Raw genomic sequence first — 15,932 nt, forward strand, 5'->3', positions numbered from 1 at the left:
TATTATCAGTTTCATCATCTATAAAATGGAGATAAAAGTATGTGCTACAAAGGTTATACATATCCTGGGATATAGTAATGTTCAACAAACTTTAGTTACTGTCATGATGGTGCATTCTATGTAGTCATTGGGTTTGATTAAGTTCTCAACCCCAAGACTCCTCCTAAATTAAAATCTCTACTTTTTAAGAAAAATATTTCAGTAATATATTTCTAAGTAAGCATTTGAATAATGCAGTTTTTAGGATGTATTTGCTGATCCAGATCCTAACACACAGAGCAAGTTACTGAAAATTAAAATGGTTACAAGTATTTTTTCAAATAAGGTAATAATAAAATAAATTTAGTTTCTTGGTTCTTTAGATTTTTACAGATATTTTTAGCTTAAAATTTGCACTTTATTAGAAACTATTTATTTATCTACATTTCTGAGAAAATTCAATCTGATAGATTGTATACAGTCAAGAAGAGGAGTATTAAATTAGGAAGAGTAGAATGAACAAGACTAGGAAATAAATTTTTAAATTTCAGATATATACTTGCATCAGTGCTTCAGTTGACGAAACTGGTTCTGTGCTTGTGCGTTGTTTCTGCCTGAGATATTATTTATATTTAATGCTGCAAAGAGAGAACTAGATGGGGCAAGGGGTGGTCTGACGTATTTCTAACTAACAGAGATACAGTGATGGGCCCATTTCACTCCATGCTGATGACTTCATTGACAGTGTAAATGAACAAATTCTGTCAACTGTAGTCATTTTGTAAATTAAATGAGTACTACTGTGCTTTGCATGAATTTTTATAATGTGTGGGTTATATTCCAGAGAGATTAAATAATAACTTGGTAATAGGTAACCTCGGAAGAAAGTGTTAATTCACACTGATCATCTTAAGGATGCTTCTTGCTTTTGGAGGTTGGAGGTGGTCTTGGAGATTGGTAGATGTTTTCTACACCATTTTGACCTCTCAACAGCTAGCTGTTTGTCTACTAAATTCCTTTAGTCTTAGCATGCAGATATCTATAGCTGCCTCTAATTTTACTCAAAAAGGAAGTTTTGGTAAAACATTTAAATGGCTTCTTTTTTTAAACTTTTTTTAATTGAAGTATAATTTCTTTACGGTATTGCATTGGTTTCTACCAAACATCAACATGAATCAGTAAACAGCTTTTTAAAAAAAATTTTTTTTTATTGTAGCATAGTTGAATTTACAGTGTTGTGTTAATTTCAGATGTTAAATGTCTTCTTAAAACTTATGCTCCTATTAATCAAAGTAGGCTTAAGAAATTCAGTCCTACAGTTCTCTCACACCTGCTTTTCTCCCCCTATTCCTTCTTTACTTTAAAAGAAAAATAATAGCAAAGCAGTTTATACAATTTTTGAGAGATAATGAAAAAAATAGCCCCAACTCTACCTCTTAACTAACCTCTTAATCTTATCATTCAGCCTTTTGGCTGTCATCACCAGTTCCATATCTTAAGAATGACTGTGGTTTTGGCATTAGTGGAACAGAAATTTCAGCAACATAACTAAAGAATAAGGGAAAACTGTATGTGGACAGATGACTAACAACAAATATTTCAAAGGTTTTCAAGGATAGGACAGATGCTTTAAAAGTGCCATTTGGAAATCCCTGGTTGTCCAGTGGTTAGGACTCTGTCTTTCACTGCCAAGAGTGCACAGTCCCTGGTCAGGGAACTAAGATCCTGCAAGCCTCATGGTGTGGACTAAAAAAAAGTCCTGTTCTTGATAATTTTACATAAGCTCAAGATAGGTTAATTTGGTTATTTTATAAGAGAGCCATATGGTAAAATACCTACTCTAAAACATTGAATTATCGTATCTTTGAAAGTTGTAATGGATGGTTAATTTTTTTTTCTCAGCAGCTGTTTATATCAAGGACATAGTCAACAGAAGTAGTACAGAAACAGAATGAATACCGTTTGGTAGGCCAGCTTTATAACTTGATTCATACTTTTACTTTCAAAAAGCAATTAATATTATAGGAGAGGATGTCACATGAGTTAGAAGTGATGATGTAAGAATTGATACTCCTGAATTTTATCAGCTTGGCTTCTCCTCTCTTGGAGAGAATCCTTTTTCCTTTCTGCTACTATTCTGTATTCTTAAGTCCTATTAATTGTCCTCTTACAGAATAAAAGCTAGAGCAGAGTTTCTGTCAGATTCTCTTTTAGTAAGTGCTCTAGCATGTTCAAAAGAAATACAGAAAGATAAAAGTTCTTTATTGCAATAAAAAGTGGGCCCAATAACCAAAAATCTTGAGTAATTTTGATTTCATTGATACTGTTTTCATGACAGAAAGCTTCTTTTTAGTACCATCAAGTACTATATCAAGTGCTCGAAATAGTATCCAGAAAATAATTATATTACAGATGAGTTTTCTTTCTGCAAGGAACTGGCAGAAATATTACATGTTTGATTATATAGCAGTTTTTATTCTCTATACATTTTAATGTTCCTCCAAGCTGTTATTCATCATAAAATGAAAAATTTATAAAGCCCTGTTCAAATTTGTCTTTGAATATCTGAGTACTCCTTTTGTAGAGGAAAGAAGAGGTGACTTTAAAGTGATTTGTATTAATCTCTGAGTTTCTTGATTTTTATTTACCATTTTATAAAAATTTTATATGTTGAGATAGACTTGTATTATGAGTATCATCTATGGAATCTTAAGATGGAGTTGCCTCCCCATAATTTAGAAAACACATTTCTTTCAAGATTAGTCAGGAGGGGAGAATGGAATATACCAAAAGGTATGATCTTATAACAGAGTTTTAGAAAATAACTAGATTTTTCTCCCCCCTCTTTCCCAATAGAGTACAGGCTATAATCCCTCCCTAGATTGTAAGTCTGTGAATTTGAAAGAACAGAAAGAATTTGATAGCAGTTAATTGCAACAAAGTTTTTACTAAACAGCTTCTTTTGGAGCCCTTGCATCTTACTTCTCAGAATTTCTGAAGGAGCCAATGATAATTATTCTTAGTGCTTTAGCAACTGAAGAAAATAAGTCCTGAGAATTCCATTAAATAAAAATACCAGTTTATAAAGTATGTCATTTCATGTTAATGTTCTTTGATTCCCTAACAACTAAATATGGTTCTCAAATGTGTGTGATTTTCATCTGAATCAAAGGGAGTCATGTTGCAAAGCTAGGATTTGATTCAATGCCACTTTGAAATATAGAGTATTTCTATAACACTTGCTTTTGAACTTTAAGTGAGAACCATAACAGATGTGAGAAAAAGTTATGACAAGGACAGCCTAATTTAAGTTTTAGAAATTTTAGGAAATGTCATCTTTTTATTGATTTCAGAGACTTTTTTCAAATGTTTTAAACACAATTTTCAGATAACAATAATGAAAAGCTGAGCCCCAAACCAGGGACAGGTGAACCAGTTTTAAGTTTGCACTACAGCACAGAAGGAACAACTACAAGCACAATAAAACTGAACTTTACAGATGAATGGTAAGTTAATATTTTTGTAAAGATGTTCTTAGCCATTTTGTAGGATTTTATTAGATCTTATTTTTAACAGTTCATCTTTGTTTTGTAATAATGTATTGGTTCTCAAACTTTAGCGTGCTTCAGGATCACTTGGAGAGCTTCTTAAAACACAGATCACTAGACCCCACTATCAGAGTTTGAAGTGGAGTCAGAGAATTTGCATTTCTAAAAACTTCCCAAGTGATACTGATATTGCTGGTCCTGGGATATTTCTCTGATAGAAAATGCAAAAGAAGATCAATCATCAGTATACTAATAGTGCAAAAATTAATAAGCCTAACATTTTGGAGCTTTTTGCAGGCTTGGTCCTATGTAAAAATGTGTGTTTAAGTATATATACATATATATTTTTGCTTTGACATTATTTTAATGATACTGAATATATTTAATTTTTCCCTACATTTATTTGAGTTAACTTTATAGTAAATATTCCCATGTTACTCCTTAGTTTTCATAAATATTATTTTATCAGCTAATAGAATCCACCAAAAGGATGTACCATAGCTTTACTTATCCATTTCCTTTTAGTTAGGCAGTGAAGTTACTTATTTTTACCAAATAAGACTATGAATATCTTTATTTACAAGCTTTGTTTCTACTTTTAAGATGATTATTTGGGGTATTTTTTCCAGAAATAAAACTGTATCTAAATTAAAAGATATTGAAAAATTATTTTCAAAAGGATCATCTGTCATTACATTTCTCCCAACAGCATATGAAAGTACATGTTTTGCTGTCTCCAGGCCAGTATTCAGTATCAGTATATTCATTTATTTGTAACTTATGTATTTGATTTTTAAATAATTTTTATTTAGGTTATTATTAGTGAGTTTGAACTTCAGTGGTTGTATAGATTCTTTTTGATGGCATTTCTGATTATATTTATTGTTCATTAATCTAATTAAATATGATATTTAAAAAATTAGTTATGTGAACTTCCTAAATTCTTTGCCACTGTCTCATTGCCTTTTGCATGAGAGACAGCATCCAAAATATTGTATTTAAATTTATTACTGTTATTATATAAATTAATATATAGGCAATACAATCTTTCTTAATATAATTAATTATATATTAATATGATCATATGTGATTAATATATGGTGGTTATGTTAATCATTTAATAACCAATATATTAATTATTCTAGATAATTGATATATTAAATTGTACATTATTATATATTATATGTTAGTATAATATATAATATGTTGTATATAAATGATATATAATATAGTTATATATTGTTTATTAATATATAATTAATTATATGTTGATATATGATATTTATTCTAATTTACAGGTTTCCATTTGTGTTTCTGTGTGTTTTTTTATATTAAAATCTTTGATTAAATAGAATTTTCATATATTATTATTGAATACCTTCTGTGTTTCAAAGACTGCTGTAGATTTTGGTAATACACTGATGAAAAAAATAGACAAAAAAAATCCCTGCCCTATTTAAGCTTACTGTCTAGGTATGGGAGGCAGATAATAAACATAATAAATAAATGATTTGTATAGCAAAAGCCTATTAAGTGGTACTAAGTGCTATGGAAGAAAATAGAGCAGGTAAAGATTATTGGAAAATCCCCGGAAGGGGTAGGCATCATTGAGAAGATGACATTTGGGCAGTTTCAAGTGAGCTATGCATATCCGGGGGAAGAGTATTCTATGCAGAGAGAAAGCTAGTACAGTACACACTGAAGTAGGAGCAGTCTCAATGTGCTCAAAGATCTTCAAAGAAAAAAACAACAGTGTAGCTAGAGTGGAGTGACCAAAGGAGAGGGTAGTAATAGGTAAGGTCAGCCAGGGAAGTGAGAAGGAAAAAGGATATCTCTGGTTGCTGTGTAGAGAATAGGCCTTCGGTAGAAACTGGATGATCAGTTAAAAGGCTTTGGCAGTAAGCAAGGTGAGAGGTCTTGTTCAGTCACTTAGTTGTGGCCGGCTCTTTACGACCCCATGGACTGTAGCATCTAGGCTGAGGTGGTGTCTTGGACCAGGATGGGAGCAGTGGAGGTAGTAAGGAGATTGGATTCTAGATGTATATTTGAAGGCATGGTCAATAGAATTTCTTTATGATCTCTACTGTTTGACCTCAGCTTTTAAAAATCATGATATCCATGGCTCTTTTTCTTAGTACATAATTTAAGACCACAAAAGATTATCATATTTATTCTTAAGTCTTTTCTTATGTTTCTGTACAGAAGGGACAGATTTCTTATGAAGAATCTCATCTGAGCATATTTTAACCAAACATCTTTAGTCCCACTCTTCTTTTGAATGGTGCTTTTTCTTCTTTGAAAACTAACCTGAAGTATATTCTCTTATTCACTAGTTTCTTATTTCTTTATCAAAAAAGTAGTTAGCCTTTTTTTCTGGTTATAAAAATATTCTGTATTCATTGTAAAAAAGATTTAAAAAATGCAATCTTTTTCATCTGTGCTAGTATGGTGTCTTGCTTTTATTTTAGTTTCTTTGATGACAGGAAGGCAATAGAGCACACAGACAGAGAGTTGGGACTCTGAACATGACTAGCTGTTGGACCTCTGTAAATACCAGTTTTTTCATCTGAAAATGGGAATATTTAATACAACCTTCCTCAGGGATTTTGGGAAGATTTAATGAGACCATGCCGAAAAAGTACATAGCGCTTAGTTCGTTGACTGGCACACGATAAGCTTTATATAATTGATAGCTACAGTTGTCATCTTTTATAAATTGCCTTTCAAATCCTTTGCCCAGTTTTTTACTGTGGTGTTTATGTTTTTCTTACTGACTTATAAGAGCTATATAGAATTAAGTGAGGATAATTTCATTTGTTGCAGATATTTTTCCCAGTTTATTGTTTGTCTTTAAGTTTGCTTACAGTAGTTTCACTTTATGGTTTCAGCCTGTGAGCTAATTAATGCTCCTTGTCGTTCTCAGAATTAGGGGAAGATTTCTTCTTTACTTCCTTTTATAGTTCTGTGCTTTTATATGAAAAATATGTATAATCTTTTTATAGTTTGTTTTACCATAAAGTATGATATAGGGCTTATAGTTCAATTTTTCCACATGGCTTTTCCTTTATCCCAGTACCTTTTATTGAACAATCTAGTTAGTCGTTTATCTATGATTTTAAAATGCCATATTCACACATGCTAAATGTGTTTACTTGATTACTTGTTTTTCCACTAATGGCTCTGTATTCCTACATCAGTGCCCTATCATAACTGTTCTACACTGGGCATTCTACTTAACCCTGCATCATAGCTTTCTCAATGGGGGAAAAAAAAATTTATATATCACATTGGCTTATCTTTATCAGAATTGCTGTACATTACTTTTTGGTTAAAAAGAAATACGTGTTCATTGCAAAAGAAATAAGAATCTAAAGAAAAGTTAAAAAAAAATTAAAGCAACCCAACTGAGATGACAGTTAACATTGGTGTCATCTTTCTGATATTTTTCTGATAAATAGCCTTTCTGATATTTTCCTCTGTGTATATACCCATGTAGATATGCATTTTTCTTAAAAATACATTATATATGGATGCTGTTTTTAAAAAATTAAATTGACTTCCATAATTAGCCAAAAAAAGCTTTTTGAAAATTTTGACAAGCATTCCATGATAATTTGCATTGTGTATTGAGTCACTGCTATTTGTCTGTGATTAATGTTTTTTAAGTTGTTGTAGCCGTTCAGTTTTTTCTTGTTCACATCTTTACCAAATTTAAGAAATTGTTCCATTTTTCTGAATTTAATTTTAACCTTAATAAGATTGTTATACATTTTCTTCTATTTTCTTTCCCACTCAATCCCCTTCTTATACATATATCATGATTTGTCACAGAATGTTCATTGAAAATTATTTATTTAACTTGGTATGGTGTTCTGCTCTAGCCAAAAATTCTGACAGGATTATGGTTATCATCAGGTAGGTATTAAAACTAAAATAGAAAATATCATTCTCTCCTACAAAACTATGGTGTCGATCACTTGCCATATTTGAACAGCAATCTAGAACTGGCAGTGATCTACAAAGGGCAATTCAAAGATCAAAGGAACTTCCAGGCCTCTTTTCAAGTATCAATTTAAAAGTAGCCTAGAACAACAAAGTCTAAAAGGGTATATGATCAAAGTTTGTAAAATCAGTAAGAATTTTAATATGGTGAAACATCTGTAGTGAGGACAAGAAGAGAGATTATGTAATCAAGTTAAAATTCAATAGAGAGACTTGTTTTATATATATATATATATACCAGATCGTAGGAGCATCAGTCAGTGAAGAATTTATATTTTTTAATCTCTTTTTAACATTAAAAGTGGATTAGAATTATCACCTTGATTTTTTTTTAAGTCATGTTTCACAAGTACTGCTAATATAAATCTTGTGTTTTATTTGTATTCTGAATTTTTTTTATCAACTTCTCTAGTTGTAAAATATTATAGTCTGAGTTTTTTGATCAGCTTCTCTAGTTGTAAATTACAAAAATTATCCTAAAAGTTGACAGTTATTAACTTCTTGGTGAAATAGCTTGTCTTGATTGTAGGAGCAGTACTGCCTCAAGTTCCAGAGGAAATGGGAGCCACTGCAAATCTGAGGATCAGGAGGAATCCTTGGCCCCACAGAGCCCAGTGCAACCATCAGAAGGAGAGAATGAAGCAAGTAAGGTGATATTTTGCTTTTGTCCTGACAAAACCCGATGTTGGATGTTTGTTTACCTATTTTTCTGATACATCAGTGCTACAGTTTTGTTTTTTCACTTTTGCCTCAGTAGTCCACTTACTGCTGTTGATGCATTGTCAATAGCAAATGCAAAAGATAGGGACCTTAAGCATTTAAGATGAGGCATCACAGGGAAGCATAGTTCCCCTCTGTGGGCACAGTGGCCAGGATAGATGGTCATCATACGGACAATATATTAGATATAAATGTTGGTTTGAGTTATCTTTACCATTTTTATACCTAGCAGTGAAAGCCAGAGTATCTATCTTGATTTTTTCAAATTATATAGGTTGTTTATGGAGGAAAAGAAAAAAGAATAAAATCTAAACAGGTTATGAATGAATCCTGTTTCATATAAGAAGAGCCGTTTGGAGAATGTTTTTAGAACCCTTTCCTGGAATATTTTTATGTGATCATCATATAAAATTTAGGGGTTAGTACAGCCTTAGAACACAGTAGATTTTCAGTACATATTTGATAAATGAATTCATGAATTGTTTTTCATTAAATGAATACATACTTCAGCATAACAGAGCTTACAAGAATAAAATACATATAAGATGACTGTCTAGCAAGCAAATGTCCAATTAGGAACAAAAAAACCTAATCCTTCATAGGTCTTTAGAATTAAATCCCAGAAATAAATATTTTCAGTAGCCAAATAGAATTTATGGTGGGGCTAACTTTACTCTTTGCTCGTGATAGTTCAAATTAGACCAAGTATATGACAAAAGGAAGAAAAATACTCAGTTTTTAAGTTTATATTCTTCGACATTTAGGGGGGAAATAAATCAAAATTGAGGAATGTCAGTTGGGAGGAATAATCTCAAGCAGGATTTTTCACATAGAGTTCATGAAGGTCCATGCATAGACTCTGGGAAGAGGCAGCGGGCAGAACTGATAGACAAGTAGCAAATACCCACGTCTGTTCCTGATAGTATTTTATAATTTTGTGGGTACAAAGATAGTATTTGTATTATACTCTGGGGGAGTTTTTATCTGAGTGTCAGAAATATATATGACCCTGAAAGGGTTAAGAGCTACTTGTGTATAGGAAACCTAGAATATTAATTAAATTGGTGTTTATTTTTCTAAAAAAAAAAAAAGTTAGGATTTAATGATAATTTGGTTTAATTCCCAGAAGCTCCTGAAGAATCATCAGAGGATGTGACACTTCAGGAAGGTACCTCTCCAGAAAGCACAGTTCAAAACTCTATAGATACAGGTGAGCTGTTTTGTTCTCCTTAGATAATTCCTTTATATAGGAAAACAGGAAGCCTTAATCTGTGTTAGTCTGTCCAGAGTTAGAGACCATTTCCAAATAGATGTATTGTGGAATTTTGTTCTTCATGTAGGGGAATTAGATTTACATTAGAAAATGTCTGAAGTTAGATTAAATAATTAGTGTTGCTGACATGACCAGTTATTACTACTTTATTTTCTGACAGCACAATCAGATAAGTTTACTTCTGAGTCATTGGATTCTGGCTCAGGAGAAAGAAATGACTTCAATCTTGATAGCCCTTGTGGGGTTGCAGAAGAATCCACTTTGTCTGAAAAAGGCAAAGAACCAGGAACTTCAGATCAAACTAGCACTACAAGTGCTTCCAGACATAGTACCAGCAACCCTGAGCCTCAGTCACAAACAGAAGCCACTGGGCCTCCGGCCCATGAGGAAACGTTGACCAGGGACTCTGCTCTCCAGGACACAGATGATAGTGACGACGACCCAGTCCTGATCCCAGGTGCAAGGTATCGAGCAGGACCTGGTGACAGGTTGGTAAATTTTTAATTAACATGAGCTACAAAAATATAATTCACAAGGCTTTATTTCTTTGCTTGAAGTCATGTAAAAGAGTCTCTCCATTTTTGACAGTTACTTCCTCTAAGTGTGTCTCAGTCATATAAACTCATAGAATTTTGTAAACTATAAGTAATTTCACATATTACATATTGCATTCTTTGAGCAAAAGAATATAAAGAAGATACAAAGAATTGCTGTTTATCTTCAGCACAAAGGCTTGGTCTTCAGTTTATAGATTCAGAGGAAGGAATATTGAGAATGACCAACAGGTTATTTACTGAGTTAGGATTATCTTTAGTTGTCACATTGCCTCATAGAGATCTTGGCCTTTATCAGTTTGGTTTTTTTTTAGCATTTAGTTTTTCTACTTTTCTCTTAACCCTGGATTAAGGTAGTGTGATAAGGTTCTCTTTTTGAGAACATTGTGTTTTTCTCTGACTTCTACTAAGTAACTCAGTTTCAGAAATGAAAAGTCATACCAAGTAACAAATATTTTAACTGCAGTAAAGAATTAAATTGCTTATGTGTTCATAACTTTTTCCATTTTTGATTTTATGTATTCATAAGGATATATTTTATTTTTTTAGTAGGTAAAGTAGATCTTCAAAGTATATTGCATTCCATACGTTCCTAAAATTATTTCTGTAATTAGTGCCATCATATCTCATTGTAAGTTCTGTCCTAGTCCAGAGAATCAAATTTTACCTTTAAAATCCTAGTTTTCACAGGCATGAAATTGTATCACGTGTATTTATGCTCAATGTACTGCTGTTTATAAAATGTTCTGACATTTCTGTCAAGTGAAAAATAAAAATACAATGAAAATATTAATTTACCATTAAAGAATGGCAATGTTATACAATGACCAAGAGCATAATGACTTGAATTCTGGTTTTATCATTTACTAGCTGTTTCCTCATTCAAGTTACTTAGTATCTCTTAAAGGTTCGGTTTCCTTATCTATAAAATGAGATTATAATTGTTTAGAATTGTTGTCAGAACTTAGAAAAAAATCAGTCAAAGGACTTGTCTCACTTTGAAAGCACTAAATAAATGATAGGTGTATTAAACAACCAAGACATTCCATGTAGCTACTTAGACTTTAAGAAGCAATTACTTATAATAAGAATGGCTCTAGAGAAGACAAGCAAAATTCCTAAATAAAGTAACTTGAAGTTCAGTTTAGCTGCCTTTTCTTAACTATGAAAAGATGGATAGGTATCTGCCTTTAGTCATACTTGGTCAAAGTGTTTCCTTTGCAGTGACTTTTAAACAAATATTTTGTCTTCACCTGACACACATTAGTCTTCAAATTCTTAGTATATATTTTAGACAAGTAGAACTTAGTTTCATTTCTTTCCATACTCAGAGGGAGTCCCATAGAGCATTATTACCACTTGATGTATGCAAATAAGGTTGGCAAGCACGGCACAACTTGAAAATCAAACTGATGGTTTCTAAAACCTAGGATGGAGAACCAGAGACTATAACTATTTTATGCTTGTACATTTTTGGCTTTCAAATTATATAAGCAAACATATGTCCTTCATTTTTTATCTATGCTTACAAAGCTTAAATGATACTAAGGTAGTAATTGAAAATGAATTAAATATCCACTTCTGGTAAAATGTACCATGTCACTTACCAGGTCTGTTTGCTTAAATAGGAATTATATATTTTTGGTAAATATTAGACACTTGAAAAAATAATTATTTAACATCTTGTATTCAGGCTGATTATGTAACACTTTTACTTGGCCTGCATTATCGAGGAGGAAACTGAGGTGCTAAGCAGAGATTTTGTATATTCTAGACCTAAGGAAAAATTTTTTTTTTAACACGGTAGTATAACATGAATGAGAAAAGAGAATTTGTGGGGAGAATGGGTCCTAGAGAATGCAGAACATCTTGCAGCATATTGTCCTTATTTTGGATATCTTACCAGATGCTATATTATCTTTCTATTGAACATTATCATTTACTTATCATTTTTGTAATACTTACATGATTTATATATTTTAGGGATTCTCCTGAGGTTTAGACATGCCACAGAATTGGCAGCTGATAGCTTCATTGACCCAAGAAACCCATTTGCTGAACTGGACTAGCAGAATCTTTTAGAGGAGAGAAGATCAGGTTCAACGGCCTGAAAGTGACCCCACTTCTCGCATGTACTCTTGAATCTGTGCTCTCGTGGTTAGATCCAGATGTGAAACCACCTCTTGATCTGTATTTGCTTCCCTGCTTTTTTTTTTTTAAACTATTATTTAATATTCTGTATAGTCAGTTTAGGTATTTAGCCTTTTTTGTCCTATATATTATTTAGTTATTTGTCCTATATATTATTCTATAGGACATAGCAGTAAACTTACTAAAGACTAATAGAAAGATAATAAAATTCTTCTTCAAAATTAATAAAATTAATTTTGAGAAAATTAATTTATTGAAGAGGACAAGTACACAAGCCATTTATAAATAGAGAACAGTTTTAATAAATATATGAAATTAGGTGCAATATTATATATATATCAGTGTGTACATGTACATACACAAAGTTGTACATACTGAGATAATGCTGAGGTAATTAGAGTGGCTGTTTCATAATTACCTCAGTTTTCCTTTGAAATTTGCGTTATTCTTCCCTAGCTATTTACCAAAAAAAATTTGCAAATGGTGTAAGATCTTCCTTCTGACTTTTCTGTAAATAATTTTGATAATTCCTAACTTCCTGAGTACCAAATTGATTAAATTTTGAACTACCTATATAAAGTATACTTTTTATTTTTGTACCTTTCTAAGGCTCTTCATCCCTGGCCATTTATCTTACTTCCAAAATTTGGAGGAATGAGTATGTTGACTTTTTTGTTCTAAAGATAGAAAGTTTAAGAAATTTTACTTCTTAAGAACATGAAAAAAATTATTCACCAGCTTAAGAATAAGCATATGATTTTTGTTTTTGAGAATTTCTATTTCCAAAGGAATAAAGAATTCCAAAGCTCTGCCATAAAAATCATACCATTTGGTTCTTAGAGTCTAAGTAAACATCTCACTTGGATGAAATGCCAAACTAAAAGGATACATGTCACCTCTTGCTGCCATTTGAGAAACCCAGTCAAGATTAGTTTAGTAAGGCCAGAGAGATGGTCCCCAAATTAAAAATGGTTAAAGAGTATATACTTAGATTTGTACTTTAATTTGATGAAGAATTATATAGTGGATCTCATAAATTTTTTGCCACACAATTAATTTTTAAATGAAACCTAAAAAGTTTGTAGCTAAGCCATTTTGACACATTTAATGAAAATATCAAAACAGTTCTTTGCAATACAGAGTTACAATTTTTTTAAATAAAGATTTGCATTCTTATAATTTGGTTAAATAAATATGACCCACGTTTTCACTTTTGAGCTGAGATCAAGCATGAGAAGGAAATGTCTTAGAAAATAAAATGTTAGCCTTAATGACTAACATAGGTATTTTAAAATCCCTTCTTATTAAATATAGCTAGTCTCAGTCTAAATATAACTGGGACTCTCTATAGCAGAGGTCAGCAGACTTTTTCCTAAAAAGCCAAAGAGGAAATATTTTAGGCTTTACTGGCCAGGAGGCAAAATGGAGGCTATTATGTAAGCACTTACATAACCATATAAGATGTAACCATTTATAAAAACCACTGGTCTCTAGTGGTTCATTACAAAAATAGGCAGCTGGTCAGATGTGGCCCAAGAGCAGTAGTTTACTGATCCCTGCTTTATAGCAGATCAGTCTTAAACAGAGAGAAACCAAGCTATAGTATATGGTAAAATTCCTCTGTTGACAGGTTACCAAAGTTCAAAACAAATGTGAATCACCATGTTAGATCTCCTTTAACTTTGTTTATAGCAGGAACACAGAACATTAAATGGAAACTAAATTGAAGAAAGAAATAATCAAACATATCTACTTTCTAATATGGTTTAAAAAATAAATAAAAGTAGTATGTACATCTCTTAGGGATTTTATGTATTGGATTTAGAGACATAAACAGGTGCCCTTGGAATGAAAGAAAAGTGGTTTTTTGTTTAGAGGTTTATTGTTTAGATGGTCTTCATGTAAACTGTTTTCAGCACACCAAATCCAACTTCTAGTAAATGATAGGATGGCCTGACAGTTTATCCTCTTGACAAACCCAACATGTTTTTACTCTATAAAAAGAGACAAGCATCTAAGTAAGCTTTCTGAAGAAGTTTTCAAATAGTCTTGAATAGTTTTTATACACTCAGTTAAGATGCTCTAAAAATTTTTTCTGTGAAGATTAAAGATACCACTTTTAAAAAATATGTTTCTTATTTGCATAGAAATTCAGTTCTATTTACCTACTCTGGACTTTGGGACATGGCCTTCATTTTTAAAGCCAAAATTCTTTGCATACTGTAAATTTGTTGTCATCTATTGAATCATCATTATAATCATTTCTCAGTATTTCTAGTGATTCAAGTCTATTCTTTTTAAAATTGCAGAGGAAAAAAATAATCATAGAGAAAGAACTGAACTCCTGGGGAGTTAAAAGCTCTGTTATTCTTTACCTTCTTGTTATCCAGTCTTTTGGTTAGGACAAATGAATCAGCTCAGGGCTTAATCATTTAGTTCCTAAAGAGCAGCTCAGCCCTGGGGAGCTAATGTAGGTGTTCCAGTGGATGGTATATGACTCTGTGCAAGTTCCCTGTATTCTGTAACAAGGTTAGGTTCTAATCTTTTTATAAGATAAAAGGGATTAAGTACAGTGTTTTCCTTCTAATCTATCTTCAGTGAACTATTTGTGTCTTTAATTTTCTCATATGCATTTAGTCGAATGACATATTCTCACATAATACCCTGAGTCACAAAGGGTAACAAAAGTATTTTAGATTTATATGATTAAAGATAAAAGTGGTGGCCTTCATGCTTTAAATATTTGGTTCTTTGAAGTGAAGTCTTTGTGAGTGACTTTAGTTATTGTGTTCCCTTTACTAGATTTAATATCAGAGGAACAACAATAGGTGATAGAATAATGAGGTAATTCAGTATGTTCCTTCATTATTTTACTTTATGATGAATATGCTAGGTCTTTTTTCCACAGCTAACCACTTTTCCTATTAACAGTTAATACTTCTTTGAACTTAACTGAACTCTTTAAGTGCTAAGCATTATAAACTGGGTTGCTTTTCAGAAACCATGTTTAGCTGCATGCACTGCATGGGACTAGAACAAAAGAGGTTTCTTGTGTGCAGATGTGATTGACGTTCACTTCAGGTGTGTCATGTGATAAAGTAACTGTCATCTGAAATTGTTGGTTAGTGGCTCGGTTGTCTTTTATGACCCCATGGGCTGACTGCCAGGCTCCTCTGTCCGCGGGATTTCCCAGGCAAGAATACTGAAGTGGGTTGCCGTTTCCTTCTACAAGGGATCTTCCCAGCCCAGGGATGGACCCACGTTTCCTGCAGGCGTATTCTTTACTGCCGAGCCACCAGGGAAGCCCATAATCTAAAATGGTGTACTTTAAATATTAACTGATAGTGATGTGTGATATTAAATTAGTGGATTGCATTCTTCAACAAAATATTCAAAGCAAGTAGCTAATATTAGCTAATTTGTTGAAGAATGCAGTTTGTGTTTTTTTAAAAAACTCAGTTGGGGTAGCATTTAGCAGCTTTTTGCTTGAGATCAGTAACAAAAAATGGATTTGAATCTAAGTCTCTTCATAGGTTTAAAATTCTGATTTTTTTTTTTTTTAAAGAAAGGGACTTTCTCATGAATAGCTTAGTAACTTAGTATCACACATCAAGTGATACCTAGCCCTCAGAGACTTCTGTAGTTTGAAGACTAACAGGGGGACACATTTTAAAATGTAAGTTAAAGTTTCAGTTCTATTATTCA

At 32.1% G+C, this 15,932-nt stretch overlaps 1 protein-coding gene across 4 annotated transcripts in view; it reads left to right on the plus strand.

Moving 5' to 3' along the window:
* The window catches only part of DCAF6 (DDB1 and CUL4 associated factor 6), a 182,504-nt gene that overhangs the window by 128,665 nt on the left and 37,907 nt on the right, over positions 1 to 15,932 (plus strand). For all 4 annotated transcript variants that reach the window (XM_061120187.1, XM_061120188.1, XM_061120189.1 and 1 more), the window contains 4 exons: positions 3,368 to 3,485; positions 8,059 to 8,174; positions 9,376 to 9,459; positions 9,683 to 10,010. In XM_061120187.1, the coding sequence (XP_060976170.1) occupies positions 3,368 to 3,485; positions 8,059 to 8,174; positions 9,376 to 9,459; positions 9,683 to 10,010 (646 nt within the window). The remainder of the gene's footprint in view (positions 1 to 3,367; positions 3,486 to 8,058; positions 8,175 to 9,375; positions 9,460 to 9,682; positions 10,011 to 15,932) is intronic.

The sequence above is a fragment of the Dama dama genome, chromosome 20 (assembly GCF_033118175.1).
Source record: "Dama dama isolate Ldn47 chromosome 20, ASM3311817v1, whole genome shotgun sequence".
Lineage (NCBI taxonomy): Eukaryota > Metazoa > Chordata > Mammalia > Artiodactyla > Cervidae > Dama > Dama dama.